The 16,716-nt window shown below is 37.8% G+C and overlaps 1 protein-coding gene across 2 annotated transcripts in view; it reads left to right on the top strand.

Annotated features, from left to right (window-relative positions):
* Nucleotides 1-16,716, top strand: part of MOSPD2 (motile sperm domain containing 2) — a 61,815-nt gene that overhangs the window by 20,118 nt on the left and 24,981 nt on the right. For both annotated transcript variants that reach the window (XM_059157565.1, XM_059157563.1), the window contains exons 3-7: nucleotides 143-298; nucleotides 1,909-1,995; nucleotides 3,665-3,819; nucleotides 7,319-7,379; nucleotides 10,065-10,103. In XM_059157565.1, the coding sequence (XP_059013548.1) occupies nucleotides 143-298; nucleotides 1,909-1,995; nucleotides 3,665-3,819; nucleotides 7,319-7,379; nucleotides 10,065-10,103 (498 nt within the window). The remainder of the gene's footprint in view (nucleotides 1-142; nucleotides 299-1,908; nucleotides 1,996-3,664; nucleotides 3,820-7,318; nucleotides 7,380-10,064; nucleotides 10,104-16,716) is intronic.

Here is a 16,716-nt window from a genome sequence, read left to right on the forward strand (position 1 = left end):
TTTTCGTCTGAACTGCATCCTTCAAGTAACTCTCTTCTGTAGCTTCACTTTGTCTTGTCTGAATTTTTCTCTCCCGGCATTGGTGTTACTGATCACTGCAGAATTTATCTGACCTGGCTGTTTATTACTGTTTTCCCCCCAGATAAGCCAGATAAATATGATCCACGTGATGTTGAAAGGCTACAACAAGATGATAACTGGGTTGAAAGTTACTTAGTTTGGAGACATAATATTGTCGATGAAACCCTGAAGATGCTTGATGAGAGTTTTCAGTGGAGGAAAGAAATGTGTGTCAATGGTAAGACGTTCAATTTAACCTTGACAGTGTACGGTCCCTTGCATAAATGTTAGCTTTACATTTATCAAATAGCGTGTTTGCAGATATTCTTGGTAATCGTCATAAGTACCAAAATATAATGTTTTATAAAAACCCACTAACCCTTTGAAAGGACCATCTTACAAATATCTTCAAAGTGATACCATTCTTAGGGAAATGAGATCACCAGGGAGCAGAACTACATTCAGACTTTCACTCAGAGCAGTCTCTAATCTGTGCATGCTTAGTTCAGTACCATTAAGCCATACCAAGACTGCATCATCTCTACTTGTTTTGTTTTTCAGTTGTTGCCGTATGTCTTTCTCTCTCCCCAGAGTTCCTTGTGCTCATAGGTGCCCCCTGGAGCATTACAAAATAATCAGGGTCCCTAAAAAAGTAGGCTTATCCCCAAGGATGCCTACAGCAGCCTCTGCTTAACTTACTGATTTCAAGACCCAATTCTAGATTGACATTTTCCCCCAAAATGGGAGTTTTAAATCTTGGAAGTGTTTTTTTTTTTTTTTAATAGTCTTCAAGTATATGAAGAACCCTTGACAGGAAAGATTACCCATTATCTCTCTCCTAAATATTTAACAGGCGGAATCTGGCGTAACTACTGGTTTTGATGAAGTACAAAGAAGGATTTCTTGACTTTGAGGGTTACAAACCCTGGAGTGAGTGAGTCTGGAGACTTAAGACAAAAAAGTCAACAAATAAATCCAGAGCAGATACTCTCCCCAGTCTTCATACTTAGAGAAAGAATCCATGAGAAGGGGAGTATTTAAGAGATAATTTGATTGAAAATATAAAAACCATAGATCATTTCAACAAATGGTGAAACATTTATTAATCAAGCAAAGAAATGTAAATCATTGAACTAGAGAATGAACTTTAAAGCTCAACAGTAGTTTTTCCTTATATGGAATTGCTAGTTTCCAGTGACACATGGCCAAGATACGGTAAAGGGGTGGTGCAGAAAGGTAGAGTCTTTGAAAGTTCTCGGGGAACTACTGGTGAATGAAACAAAAGCCTTGGCATTTGCTGCCTTGCTGTCTTCTCACTAGAGACTGGGCAGACCCTTGTTTTGTTCCTCCTGCTAAAGGATCTAACTTTTTTTTTTTTAAGTATTTTCCACTTGCCCCAAGATTATAAAATGTGTTAGACTCTATTGGATATCAGTCTTCGTAGAAAAATACTTTACTAGAGAAACCGTAAGTGATTTTTAAATCAATCCTGAGGTTGTAATGTGAATATTTACTAGCACGTTATCTTGAAATTGTCCAATAGTGATAGTATTTGTTGAAAGTCACTATGTGAAACACAACCAAGACATAGGAATGTGTCCGCATAATAATAGCTGATGTGTCACGGGAAATGGATTTTATTCTCATTTCTTTCATCCATGTCTTTATGTAATATGTTTACTTAGTAAGAAACACCATTTTTTTATTGCCAGAGGTTCTTTCCAGATATTTGAATGAGCTTATCTTTTTTAATATCAGACCTACTATATAACATCACCTTTCCACTGTAAGTGTTCTTTTTAAAAGGCCTCGAAGTTACAACCACTCATCACGTTTATCCTTTTTTAGACCTGACTGAATCCTCCATTCCCAGATGGTTATTGGAAATTGGTGGTATTTATCTCCACGGTTATGACAAAGAAGGCAACAAGTTGTGTAAGTATATTTAATTGATGTACTGGCTATTCAAGATTTTGAGATGCATTTATCTCAGCTGAATTAATAATAGGCAGAACCTTCTTCATATGTGCCACACATCAAGTTTCCCATAATTGGGGACCATTAGGACCATGTTGATGGAGTGTCAGACACTCAGTTGTATGTACTGTTCGCATTCTGATAAAGTAGGCCGTGAAGGCAAGTGCCGCATCCTATCACATAGCCGAGGTAATGTCATTCAGAGCAGTTATCTTCTTGGTCATTTAGTGATACTAAAATTCAACACAATATTCTCATGGAAAATCTTTTCAACGGTTGCTAAGGGTTTTTCAAGTGCAAAGTCTGTCCCTGTCCTGTCCGTGACCCCCTAACCCCGACCAGTCTTCTCCCCTTAGCTTCTTGTGAAATCTGTCATAGCAGAAGGGCTATCGTAGGCAACCGTCCCTACGATTCTGATGACTACCGTGTTATTCCTTCTCTCCCCTTTGTCCAGAATCCAGCTTGGTTTGTACCAAGGCTGTGACTGGGCAGGAGTGTGTGATCCGTACCCCGAGCGCTTGCTGGCCTGCCCGCCTGCTCTGCAGCTTGTGCTCCATTCCCTTTTGAACAGCGTTCTCCCAGCATTTCCCGCTGTCACCGGCTCTCTTTCCCAGTCTTCATTTCCATCTTTCCTCTTGTTCCCCGTCCCTTACATGCGCTTCCCAGGCTTCCTTCCTTTCTTGGCTTGCTTCCCAGCTGATAGGATCCCCTTGGGTGATCTCAAGGACCTTGCCTCCCCACAGACGGTGATGACTCCACACGGTTCCCAGGGGACGTGCATCTATATACCCCGCTACCCTCTTGACCGGTCCCACTGGACTGATTGCCGGCCACCTTCCCCACAAAAGCCCCACGGGGCCGCATCCACCGCCGGCCCTCCTTCCGCGCCACTCAGCTCAGGCCCACAGCCTCTGTCCCTTCCGCACCTCCTCTCCCGCCACAGCTTCAGTGGAGCCCCTTCCCCGCTTCGGTCATCACTTCCTTAGGTCAGACGCTAACGGCCTTCCCGGGGCACAGCCTGTTGGGTTTCCTTCTTCGTCTCTTCCTTTCTCCCGTCTGTGCTGCTGCCCCCGAGGGATGTCTGAAGTAGGAAGAGCACACCTTAGCGTAGGACTTGGACTCTTTCCAGCCCAGCCCTTGTCTCTTGAGCTTCTTGTCTCAGCACTGGCCACATTTAGCCCTAGGTGCCCTGCGCTGCGCTTTGTGGCACTCTGCCCGCCCAGACTCGTGCCACTCTCGTGCCTCTGTCCGGGCTGCTTCTCCGCATGGGATGTTGTTCTGGTCTTCTCAGAACCTCTGGCTTGCTTTCTGGTCACGCACAGTGAACAGTACTGATAGGTTATTACCAAATATTGTTTGTTCACCTGTATTTTCTTTTCCCTCTTACTCACTAGAGAAGTTTGCTTCTTTTCCAGGGTGGGGGAGAAGACTTTTCCCCTTCTACCCCTCTCTCAGTTCCCACGTGCACACCATTTCTTATTTAAAAGAAGGAAGAGATGTTTTTATTCTGAGCAAGCAAATGAATTGTAAATGAAGAAAAATGTCAAGGGAAAGGAATGGTCTGTGTGTATAATCATACTCTAATGACAGATATTTTTCTTATTTTTATCCTGTGTTCTGTTAAAAGTCTGGATCAGGGTGAAGTATCACGTAAAAGACCATAAAACCATGTTGGACAAAAAGAAGCTTATCGCATTCTGGCTGGAACGTTATGCTAAAAGAGAAAATGGGAAACCCGTAACAGTGATGTTCGACCTGTCAGAAACTGGCATAAATAGCATAGTAAGCATTTCTTTAATTCGCAAGCATTATTGATCGTCATGTCCTCCCCGGCCCTCCTCCCAACCAAATACTGCTGTATGTTTGAGCTGACCAAGGTGTGCTTGGGATTTGTTTTCCTTGTGTATTGGGAGTCAAGTCGGACATCAGATAGGATTGCAAAGAAAGAAATTTGCTTCGGTAGTTGGCATGGATAACTGTGTGTTTCCTAGAAATGTTCTTCATGTGACATACAAAATGTCAGTGTGGGCCGTGGAAGCAGGCAGGGTAATGAGTAGCTGTGGTAACACTGAACTCTTCTGTCAGAACTAATATCCCGCAGCACCTAGCCCCATGCCTGGCACAGAGTAGTGGCTCAGGAGACACTCGGGGAAGTGATGCCTGCTCTCTGTAGTACCGTTAGACTCATACCTACCGTGTTTGGCAATCATGAGATGTTCGCCTGATTTCTGCACCTACAGCACTTGGTCATTTTTTTTTTTAAGATTTTATTTATTTATTTGACAGACAGAGACCACAAGCAGTCAGAGTCAGGCAGAGAAAGAGGAGGAAGCAGGCTCCCCGCTGAGCAGAGAGCCCGATGCGGGACTCGATCCCAGGATCCCGGGATCATGGCCTGAGCCAAAGGCAGAGGCTTTAACCCACTGAGCCTCCCAGGTGCCCCCACTTGGTCATTTTTTGGGTGATTTTTGTTTGCTTGATTTGGTTAGTACTGGAAACCAGCTTTCTTCAGGTAATTTTGTCCAGCTTAAAATATAAGGAAAACCCAGCAGACTTTAATTTGGGCCCTCATGACCTCAGTAACTACAAACCCCTCAGCAGCGATGGGGATCCTTTGGCGCACTGATTACAGCTGTTGTCTCTTACAGTCAGACCTTAGCTACTTCTGGTGGCAGTGAAGTGGCCTTCACGCACCTGCCTGGGGCAGTAATGAAACCTTTTTGCAGAGCCCCTCAGCAACATATGTTAAGAATCTTAAGGTGTCCGAATCCATATTCGTTGACCTGGTAATGAAGTTCTGGAAATCTCTTTTAAAGAAACAATCTGGAGTACAGAAAAAAGCATTGTGTGCCAAGCGTTTTTTTCAGAGTATCATTTATAAAATAGTGAAAACTTGGAAAAAAAATTTTTAAAAATAAGATCGGGAAAACTTAGAAAAAAACGTACATGTCAGCATGGCCAAATGGTAAATTATTGTGTATTAATTGATAGAGTATATGTAGCTATATAAAATGATGTTTATAAATAAGTTCTAGTAATATTGGAAAATACCTTTTTTTTAGATGAATAAAGAGCAGCACTCGGTGTTTTATGCAAACAATGAATCATGGAACACTGCATCAAAAAAATTTAAAAATTTAAAAAATAAAAATGAATAGTGAAAAAGGGGACAGGGTTCTATGCTAGTGATACCTAGCCTCCAAGAAAGGAACTCTTAAACATCAACAAAAACAACAACAACAACCTAGACAGAACAAGAGGTTATTTTGGGTGGTGGAAGCACACATTTTTATTTTCATCTTTATCTCTAAGTATATTTTAGGAGTCCATTACCCTGGATCTTTTCAATCTTGTTTCCATTTCAGTGAGTTGTAAATACAGAGTAAATTGTTTTATACCCAAAGTCTAAATCAAAATACCTAGATAAATAGGTATTCCATAAAAATCATGATTCTGTCATCCTTTGTATATGATAGTTTCTAATTATTAACCTGGAATCATAAACAAATGCTAATGTTTTTTATTGCCAAACATAGGGGCAAGGAATTGACTTGAATGGTCTGATTTTTTTTTTCAAACTACTTATATGCTGTCTCTTTATCTTTAATTTATAAATAAGGTTATTTGCATTACTGTTTAAATCATTATTAATGTTTTAAAATACTGAATCCTAATTGAGTTATTTTTATATATGACTCCCTCATGATTCACAGAGGATTTAAGTTGGCTTCTAAATAGTATGCAGAATTGTAAGGCAAAAAAAAAAATTAAAAGCTGTTTGTTAAGAGTTGGGCCACTAATTGGAGTCCAATCTTTCATCTGCTTGCCTGAAAGAAATGGAATCATTTAAAATTATTTCAGTGGCCATACTTTAAAACCAATATCTTAGGAGAACTTTATTCATTCCTGATACTTGAACTAGAGAGAAAAGTATTTCATGTGTCCCCAAAGGGAGGACATTTTACATTATACTAAGTAGTCCTTGAAGACATCCTCACAGATTGCACAGCAATAGGTTTCATGGAGCTTTTTCTTATAGTACCCACTGATATACTTAAAACCAGTGGTATCCTATCAAATCCACTTGAATTAGCAGTAACTTGGGATTTGATAAGTAAGGCTATTCAGTTAAATGATGAAAACAAGAATATTGGATGAAGACTTTTTGGGCAAAGTCTCTGGGGACCACAGATCTTATACTGAGTAACCAAATTTTTATACATCTAGATATTATGAGATATTTCTTTGACTCTTAAATTATTAAACTCGGTGCACAGTGGATATAATGATTAGTTGTAAAGGTACTATTATATGCTAGGATTTATTCCATAAAAAATACTTAAGACAATTAAGGATGCTTACTTTCAGTTTACTGAAATTAAAGATGCTCAACTCGTGTCCTGGAAATGACTTCATAGATTCATCTCTGGACAACTCACCTTTCAGTAATTGATGGGTTTAAGTTTGCATGATTATCTTTCATCCTACAGTCCATATAAGACGGCTGATCAGGATTAGTAAATCGGCTTGCAGCCATGGAGTAACAGGGAGTGAAATGATCCATGTGAATGAATAGTGGCCCTCATAACCTAATTTCATTTTGCTGTGTTCAGTGCGGTAGAACCAACAGATAGTTATGTTCATAAAGTTTCCCAGGAATTGGGCTCAATGAACAACACTCAGATACAAACTAAAAAATTCTTACCCTAATTCGAGGTCCCTAAATAAGAGGGAAGAAGCTAAAAGTGAAGTAGATACAGCACACCAGTATGTTCAGATTAGATGTTGCGGAAAAGATTGATAAAACATACTTTATCATAACTGTTACAAGTTGTAGAAATCATGTTTCAAAAGCAAGTATACCAGGATTGATGTTACATGTATTATCATTCCAAGTAGTGAGATTGGAAACTGTATACATGTTTCAGTAATTCCTCAACTGTTTAACAGATTTTTAGAATTTCTCTATAGGCATTGCTCTTAGCTCCACTTTGTAATGTCATGTTACTTAAGCAGCCTAAAGTATCTCACAAGTTAGAGGTAACGGAATGATGTTTAAGCATCTGATTTCTTTTACTTGATTTTAGGACTGATTGTTGTAAGTAGCTTAATGACTTAAAACTTTAATCCCTGGCAATATAGAGAGGTATTTAAATATGAGCTTATTTTTTAAAGAATTGTCTCATTTGTATTTAATAGTTTATCACCTTTAGAAATGTGCAATATAAAATTCTCTAATGTACATAGTCTTAAAGATTTAAATGTATAATCTTTGTTTTAGGACATGGACTTTGTACGCTTTATCATCAACTGCTTTAAGGTTTATTATCCTAAATACCTCTGTAAGTAACTTACTCCTTCATAAAAATACAATATATAGAAGCTATAAGCAATGGCTGAGATTGCTTTATATTATTATAGACTTTAATTCATGAAGTGTTATTTTCTGATGAGGAGCTTAAATGGGTGCATATAAGTTTAAGTGTGTTATCCTAGTAGCTATAAAGGAAATTTTTCATAATCCTTGTCCTTTATAGTTTTAAGAAGTTAAGTTCTAAACTGCATCGATGGCATCCTTTAATACACACACACATACAAGTACATAAAAATACCTTTATTTCGAAGATTATTCCATTTTTACTCAACTCATTTAAAATAATATTTATTATATGGAACTTCTTAAGTTCTTCCATGGAAGAAACAGGAAAGCAGTATTGATAAAATATGCCTTGTGGTAAGCAGTACTCATATATAAAATAAACTGTGTTACTAATTGTTATTTTAAAATTGTCATTAAGAAAACATTAGACTTGGGTGCCTGGGTAGCTCAGTGGGTTAAGCATTTGCCTTTGGCTCAGGTCATGATCCCAGGGTCCTGGGATCGAGTCCCACATCAAGCTTCCTGCTCAATGGGGAGTCTGCTTCTCCCTTTCCCTCTGCCCTCCCCCTGCACATGCACACACACTCTCTCAAATAAATAAATAAAATATTTTAAAAAAATTAGACTAGCATACACTACATTTAAATCTGGCATTTAGAGCTTTTTTTTTTTTTTTTAAGATTTTATTTATTTATTTGACAGAGACACAGCAAGAGGGAACACAAGCAGGGGGAGTGAGAAAAGCAGAAGCAGGCTTCCACTGAGCAGGGAGCCTGATGCAGGGCTCGATCCCAGGATTCTGGGATCATGACCTGAGCCAAAGACAGACACTTAACGACTGAGCCACCCAGGCGCCCCTTAGAGCTTATTTTTAATTGATTCTTGCATTAATTACCTGAATGAAGAACTCCTAAATCTTACGTATTCATTTTTGATTTATTGGATTTATATGATGGTTTCCCAGTGGAGAAGTCAAGATGCTGTCCCACATATTAAAAAGTCATATATTTTAACTCCAGTGGACTAAAAGTGAAAAAAGACAACAGGGATATCAGAAAATGGAAACTCACAGGTCTGCCTGGGCACAGCCCTGGCCAATACCACAATTAGGGTCTTTTCAGACTCCTGACTTGGGTGATATTAAAGCTTAAAATCCCTAACTCCTCTTACTTTAGCATGCTTTTACATTATTATTCATGTGAAGTAAGGAATAGAGAGCACGCATGCTGGATTTCAAGAATCAGTGCATTTGCTACCCCTGTGCTCTCATGTCTTCAGAGGGCGTACTCATGAACCTTTTTAGGTAAAGAGAATGTCTGGTTGGGAAACCTGGAGGATCCACTGTTCTTCTGAATTCATCCTGGATCCACCATGTACCCTGATTCATTAAGTTTTATAGTACCAGTCAAGTGGCCAGTAGGGAATCTCAACCCCTTATTACTAGCTTGTTTCTTTTATATACGAAATGAAAATAAAATATCCACTTGTTTATTGAAATATCTAAAAGTTTGTGAAGAGCCATTTATAACTAGTATAGATATCATTATTACCTTATAAAACATATCTAAGATTCTTTTGAGAGAACTATTAATACATTCATGGGTCTATATAAAGATGAATTAGAACCCTATTCATTCCAGTGAACTAGAGGTCATGTGACTATATCCTGCCTACATAATGCAGTTTTGCAGACATTAAATTTGTAGAATCTTAAACTGATTTTGCTTCAGAATCTGTCCTGAAACAACCATTATTTCATAAAACCTTAAGTCCACATCTTTTTAGGCATATCATAGATGAAAACTGAGGCCTTAAGCACCAGGCTACCTCTGTGAAGATACCTTGTTTCTTATGCATACTTTATTTGCCCTACATTAATATAATCATTCTAGGAGGTTCTCTGCTCAGGGCAGAATGAAATTACATTTTGATTCATTTGGAGTAGAACAATGAACTGGATATTAAAACTTCCTTTGTGATTTCTGGTTCTTTCTCATAATTGTTAATAGGGCTATTCAATTCTTCATCTAAATATGCAAATAATACTTCTGTATACTTGGGAATTATTGTCTTCCTGGGGCTTGTAGTATGAAGAAAAGTATAAATTCTGTTTCTTAAAAACATAATAGTGTATTAAAGTTGGGATCAGGGGAAAATATGCGAGTGGTTTAACAATATAATCTCTAGAAAATGATCAAAACCAATAAATTAGACATTGAAATCATTTTTAAAATTTTTTAAATTTAAATTCAATTAACATAGAGACATTGAAATCATTTTAAAGTTCATGGAGCTTCAGCACTAATATGACATGCCACATCCAAAGACACCACTTACCCATTTAACTGTTTTCTTTTGTACCTTTCTGCAAATGGCAAAAGCAATAATTGAAAAAGAGAATAGACTATTTGCCAAAGGACAGTGATAAGGCAGTGGTCATTTCCAAAAAGCTGCTCTGGTTGGGCCCCTCATCAGTGTGAGAAGTTAACTTGGTTCAAGCACCACTCACACTTCACCGAATTAGAACGGAGTCAACTAGCTCAGTTTTGAGTTAGTTTTAGATCACCAGCTTTTTCTAGACCAGGTATAAGTGTGATACTACTATATTGTACTAAATCACATTCAATGAACTTTTTTTGTCTTTCAGCAAAAATGGTGATCTTTGATATGCCTTGGATAATGAATGGTGAGTGTATTACTTATAATTTGCTAAAACAAAATCGGCTTCCTTTTTTCCAATTTAGTCATATTTCTGTGGTGGTTTAAAAAAATGTTTATGTTGTGCTTGGTGTGTCCTCTTAAGAGGCTGGAGCTAGAACACTCAAAGGCTGTTCCTAAACAAACCCAGTTGACATTCTACCCCTGGTTCTGGACAGGACATGCATTAGCCTTCTCTGAAAACAGTGTCAAGATGTTCAGCCCATTCAGGTACAACTAGAGCTGGATGCCTTAGCTTGTCGCCCACAGATGGCCATGTCACAGAACGTAGGCATTGGCTAGATTTTCTCAAGGGCTTCTGGTGTTGAGGAAGGTGGGATGAATCTAAAATTTACTCCAAATCTGTGTAGTCACATTATCCTTCCAGAAGACAGTCATGATACATTTTTTTGGTAAAAAAAAAAAAAAAATCATTGAAGGAGTGGAAAAACACTCTCTACCGGCTTTAACATGATCATACATTTAATGTTATTTTCAGAACGTACATTTTTATGTGTGTTTGCCAGAGTTAATTGTTATATAGAAAGCAGTAGAGAAAACCGGTGAAACTAAACCTTGGTTCTTTGAAAAGTTAAATAAAATTGACAAAACTTTAGCTAAGCCGATAAAGGACAAAAAGATTCCAGTGATGAAAACCAGGAATGAAATAAGATACATCACTGCTGACCTTACAGAAATTAAAAGGATTATAAGGAAATACTGTAAACGTTTGTATGCCAAGAACTTAGATGATATAGATGAAATGGACAACTTCCTAGAAAGACAATATACAGAAATAATTCAAGAAAAATCTGAATAGAAATATAACGAAAGACCTTGAATTAGTAATCAAAAAACTTCCCACAAGAAAAGTCCAGGCCTAAATGACTTCACCAGTAAATTCTAGCAAACATATAAAGAAGAATCAACACCAAACCTTGACAAACTTACAAAAGATAGAAGAGGGACCACTCCCCAACTTGTCTCATGAGGCAAGTATATTCTAGTAACAGCACAGAAAAAGAAAACTAGAGACCATTGTTCCTTAAGAATACAGGTGGACCGACCCACAATAAAGTACTCACTGAGCCTAGCAGCATATAAAAAGGATTATACACCATGACCAAGCACGATTTATCTCAGGAATACAAAGTTGGTTCAAGATATGAAAATCAACCCATGTGACTGAGCGTATTCATAGACTAGAGGAAAGAAAGCACGTGATCATCTCAGACACAGGAAAAGCATTTGACAAAACCTAGTACATTTCCATGATAAAAGCACTCAAGAAACTAGGAATAAAAGGTGTAAAGTGTTGTAATATCTGCAGAGTTAGGGAGACCACAGTTGTCCACGCAAGACTCCTCTCACTTCTGACACCTGTAAGTTCAAGGGGTTTCCCAAATCACCCTCAAGTCCACTAGAATTACTCATAGACCTCACAGAAAGCTGTTAATACTCTCAGTTAAGGTTTACTGCAGGAAAAGGATTCGGATTTGAATTAGCCAAGGGAAGAAAAACAGAGGATGGAGTGCAGGGAAGTACCACATGTGGAACACATTCGTTTCCCAGCATTGCCAACCAGGGAAGCTCACCCAGACCCGCAGTTCAGAGTTTGTATTAGGGCCCAGTACGTAGACCTGACTGATTAATCACATGCTTGAGGTCAGTCTCCATTCACTCCAGAGTTCTACTCATACTGTGTGACCGAAGTCCCCACCCTAAATCATACTGTGATTTAGGGTGACCCGAAGCCCTCAGGGAAACAAGGACACTCCTGTCAGGCCTGAAGATGACCTTCCAAAAGCTGAGGGCAAAGGGCAGACCTCTCTTTGGGTAGAGTTAATTCTTGAATATATAGAAGAGAACTTTCTCAGCCTGATAAAGGGCATTTATATAAAACGTGCATCTGTGGAAACTCAGAGCTAACATCATACATAGCAATGAAAGAAGGAATGATTTCCCCCCCACAAGATCAAGAACAAGACAGAGCAGTCTGCTCTCACCACTTACATTACCAGGGCACTTAGACCAGAAAGTGAAATAAAAGGTATCCATATTGGAAAAGAAGTAATGCTTTTTATATTTCCAGGTGACATAGTCTTGTATATGGACAATTTTAAGGAATACACACCAAAAAAATACACACCAAAAAAAAAAATCCCTATTAGAAGAACTAGTAAGTTCAGCAAGATGGCATGATACAAATCAATATACAGACTCAACTATATTTCTATTCATTAGAAATGAATAATCCAAAAATGAAATTAGGGAAAAAAAAATCCATCTATAATAGCATCACAAAGCATACTTAGATTACTAAGTAATCTAATTTAGTAAAATACTAAAAATTAATAAAAGAAGTTCAAGACTCATACATTGAAAACTACAAAACACCATTGAAGGAAATTCAAGACCTCGGTAATCAGACATCTCTTGTTCATGGACTGGAAGACGAAATATGGTTAAGATGGCAGTACTTCCTGAATTGATCTACCAATTCACTGCAGTCCCTGTCAAAATCCCAGCTGCTTTTTTTTTTTTTTTTTACAGAAATTGACAAGCTTGTTCTTAAGTGCACATGGATGTGTAGGAGACCAAGAGTAGTAAAGATAGTCTTGAAAAAGAACAATGAAATTAAAGAACTGACACTTCTTAGTTTCAAAACTCAGTACAAAGCTATAGTAATTAAGATGTGGTATAGACATAAGGATAAATGTATAGATCAGTAAAATAGTGTTGGGAATCCAGAAATAAACCCTAATATTTATGCATAATTGCTTTTTTTTTGACAATAGTACCAAGACATTTTACTGGAGACAGAACAGTCTTCTTTCAGTTTTTATTTTAATCAGGCAGTGCTCATCATGACAAGTGCATACCTTAATCCCCATCACCTATTTAACCCACTCTCTCCCCTCTGGTAACCATCAGTTCTCTATAATTAAGAATGTTTCTTGATTTGACTCATTTTTTTCCCCTTTGTTCATTTGTTTCTTAAATTCCACATAGGAGTGAAATCATATAGTATTTGTCTTTCTCTGACTCACTTCACTTAGCATAATACTCTTCCAGCTCTATCCATGTCATTGCACATGGCAAGATTTCATTATTTCTCATGGCTGCGTAATATTCCGGGGTGTGTGCGTGCGTGCGTGTGTGTGTGTGCGCGCTCACGCGCGCCACACGTTCTCTATTCATTCGTTAATTGATGGACGCTTGGACCGCTTCCATAACTTGGCTGTTGTAAATAATGCTGCTCTCAACATAAGGGTGAATGTATCCTGTTGAATTAGCAATTTTGTATTCTTTGGGTAAATACCCAGTAGTGCAGTTGCTGGATCATAGTGTAGTTTTATTTTTAACCTTTTGAAGAACCTCCATACTGTTTTTTTTTTTTTTCCAGTGGCTGCACCCGTTTTCATTCCCACCAATGGTGCATGAGGGTTCCCCCTCTCTAACGCATCCACGCCAATTCCTGTTGTTTCTTGTGTTGTTGATCTTAGCCATTCTGACGGGTTTGAAGTGATGTCTCATTGTAGTTTTGATTTCCATTTCCCTGATGATGAGTGATGATGGGCATCTTTTCATGTGTCAGTTGGCCATTTGGATGTCTTCTTTGGAGAAATGTCTATTCGTGTCTTCTGCCTATTTTTAGTTATTTTTTGGGTGTTGAGTTTTAGAAGTTCTTTATATATTTTGGATGCTAACCCTTTATCAGATAATCATTTGCAGGGTGCCTGGGTGGCTCAATTAAGTGTCCAACTCTTGATTTCAGCTCTGGTCATGATATCAAGCCCCGAGTTGGGCACCATGCTCAGCAGGGAGTCTGCATGAAGTTCTCCCTCTCCCTTTCCCTCTGCCCCTCCCCCAACATGTTCTGTCACACATTCTTTCCCTTCCTTCCTCCCTCTCCCTCTCTCTCTCTCAAATCTTTAAAAAAAGATAATGTCATTTGCAAATATCTTCTCCCATTCATTACGTTGCCTTTCAGTTTTATTGATTGTTTCCTTCACTCTGAAGAAGATTTTTTTTTTTTTTTTTGGCTGTAGTCTTAGTGGTTTATTTTTTCTTCTCTTTCCCTTGCCTCTGCGGGACCTATCTAGAAAAAAGTTGTTACAGACAGTGTCAGAGACGGTACTACCTGTACTCTATTCTAGAATTCTTATGCTTCCAAGTCTCACATTTAAGTCTTAAATCCACTTTGAATTTATTCTTGTGTGTGGTCTTAGAAAGTGATCCCCTTTCATTCTTCTGCATGTTTCCCAGCACCATTTGTTGAGGAGACCATCTTTTTCCCATTGGATATTCTTTCCTGGTTTGTCAAAGATTAACTCTGACCATATAATTGTGGGTTTATTTCTGAATTTTCTGTTCTGTTGTGTAGTGTTTGTGTTTTTATGCCAGTACTCTACTGTTTTGATCACGTATCTTTTGTAATATAGCTTGAAGCCTGCAATTATGATGCCCTCCACCTTTGGCTTTTCTTTTTTGAGATTGCTTTGGCTATTCGGGGCCTTTTGTCATTCCACACAAATGTAGTAGTATTTGTTCTAGTTCTGTGAAAAATGCTTTTGGTACTTTGTTTAGGGATTGCATTAATTGTGTAGATTGCTTTGGGTAGTATAGACATTTTAACAGTATTTCTTCTTCCAGTCCATGAGCATGGAATGTCTTTCCATTTCTTTGTGTTGTCTTTAATTTCTTCCATCAGTGTTTTTATAGTTTTCAGGGTACAGGTCTTTCACCTCCTTGGTTAAGCTTATTCCTAGTTATCATATTATTTTTGGTGTAAATTGTAAATGGGAGTGTTACCTTTAATTTCTCTTTCTGCTGATTCATTATTGGTATATTAATTGCAACAGATTTGTCTATGTTGATTTTGTATCCTGCGACTTTACTGAATTCGTTTCTTAGTCCTAGCAGTTTTTGTGGAGTCTTTCAGGTTTTCTACATGTAGTATCATGTCATCTGCAAATAGTGAAAGTTTTACTTTTTCCTTGCCACTTTGGATGCCTTTTATTTCTTTTAGATGTCTGATTGCATGTGGCTAGGGCTTCTAGTACTGTGTCGAGTAAAAGTGGTAAGAGTGGACATCCTTGTCTTGTTCCCAACCTTAGGGAAAAGGCTCTTCCCCACTGAGGATGATGTTAGCTGTGGGTTTCCAAATATGGCCTTTATTATGTTGAAGTGTTCTCTCTAAACCTACTGTGCTGAGGATTTTTATCATGAATGGATGTTGTACCTTGTCAAGCACTTCTCCTGCATCTATTGAAATGATCCCATGGTTCTGTTCTTTTCTCTTATTGATGTATCTCATTGATTTGCAAACATAGAACCACCCTTGCAACCCAAGAATAAATCCCACTTGATTGTGGTGAATGGTTTTTTTAATGCATTGTTGAATTTGGTTTGCTAGTGTTTTGTTGAGATTTTTGCATCTATGTTCATCAGAGATATTGGACTATAGTTCTCTTTTTTGTGGTATCTTTATCTGGTTTTGGAATCTGGGGAAATACTGGCTTCATAGGATGAATTTGGAAGTTTTCTTTCTTCTGTTTTTTGGAATAGGTTGAGAAGAATATGTATTAACTCTTCTTTAAATGTTTGGTAGGATTTGCCTGTGCAGCTTTCTGGTCCTGGACTTTTGTTTATTGGGAGTTTTTGATTACTGATTCAATTTCTTTGCTGATAATTGGTCTGTTCACATTTTTATTCCTGTTTGAGGCTTGTTCATTTATATGTTTCTAGGCATGTTCTTCTGGGATGTCCAATTTGTTGACATGTAGTTTTTATAATATTCTCTTACAATTGTTTATTTCTGTGGTGTTTGTTGTTATTTCTCCTCTTTTATTTGTGATTTTATTTATTTGGGTCCTTTCTCTTTTCTTTTTGATAAGTCTGGCTATTTTATGGGTTTTCTCCAAGAACCAGCTTCTGGTTTCATTGACTGTTCTGCTTCTTTAATTTCTATATCATTTGTTTCTGCTCTGATCTTTATTATTTCCTTCCTTCTGTTGGTTTTAGGTTTTGTTTATTCTTTTTCTAGCTCCTTTAGGTGTAAGGTCAGGTTGTTTATTTGTGATTTTTCTTGCTTCTTGAGGTGGGCCTGTATGGCTATAAACTTCCCTCTTAGAAATGCTTCTGCTGCGTCCCAGTGGTATTGAATCATTGTGTTTTCATTTTCATTTGTTTCCACATACTTTGTTTCTTTGATTTCTTGGTTGACCCATTCGTTGTTTAGTATCATGTTATTTGACTTCCATGTATTTGTGCTCTTTCCAGATTTTTTTCTTGTGGTTGACTTCTGGTTTCATAGCATTGTGGTTAGAAAAGATGCATAATATGACTTTGATCTTTTTAAATTTGTTGAGTCGTGTTTTGTGGCCTAATATGTGATCTGTTCTGGAGACTGTTCCGTGCGCATTTAACAAAAAATGTGTATTCTGCTGTCTTTGGATGGAATGTTCTGAATATATCTGTTCAATTCATCTGGTCCAGTGTGTCACTCAAAGCCATTGTTTCCTTGTTTATTATCTGTTTGAGTGATCTGTCCATTGATGTAAAGAGGTGTTAAAGTCTTACACTATTGTATTAATTAG

Source organism: Mustela lutreola, chromosome X (genome assembly GCF_030435805.1).
Source record: "Mustela lutreola isolate mMusLut2 chromosome X, mMusLut2.pri, whole genome shotgun sequence".
Classification (NCBI taxonomy): domain Eukaryota; kingdom Metazoa; phylum Chordata; class Mammalia; order Carnivora; family Mustelidae; genus Mustela; species Mustela lutreola.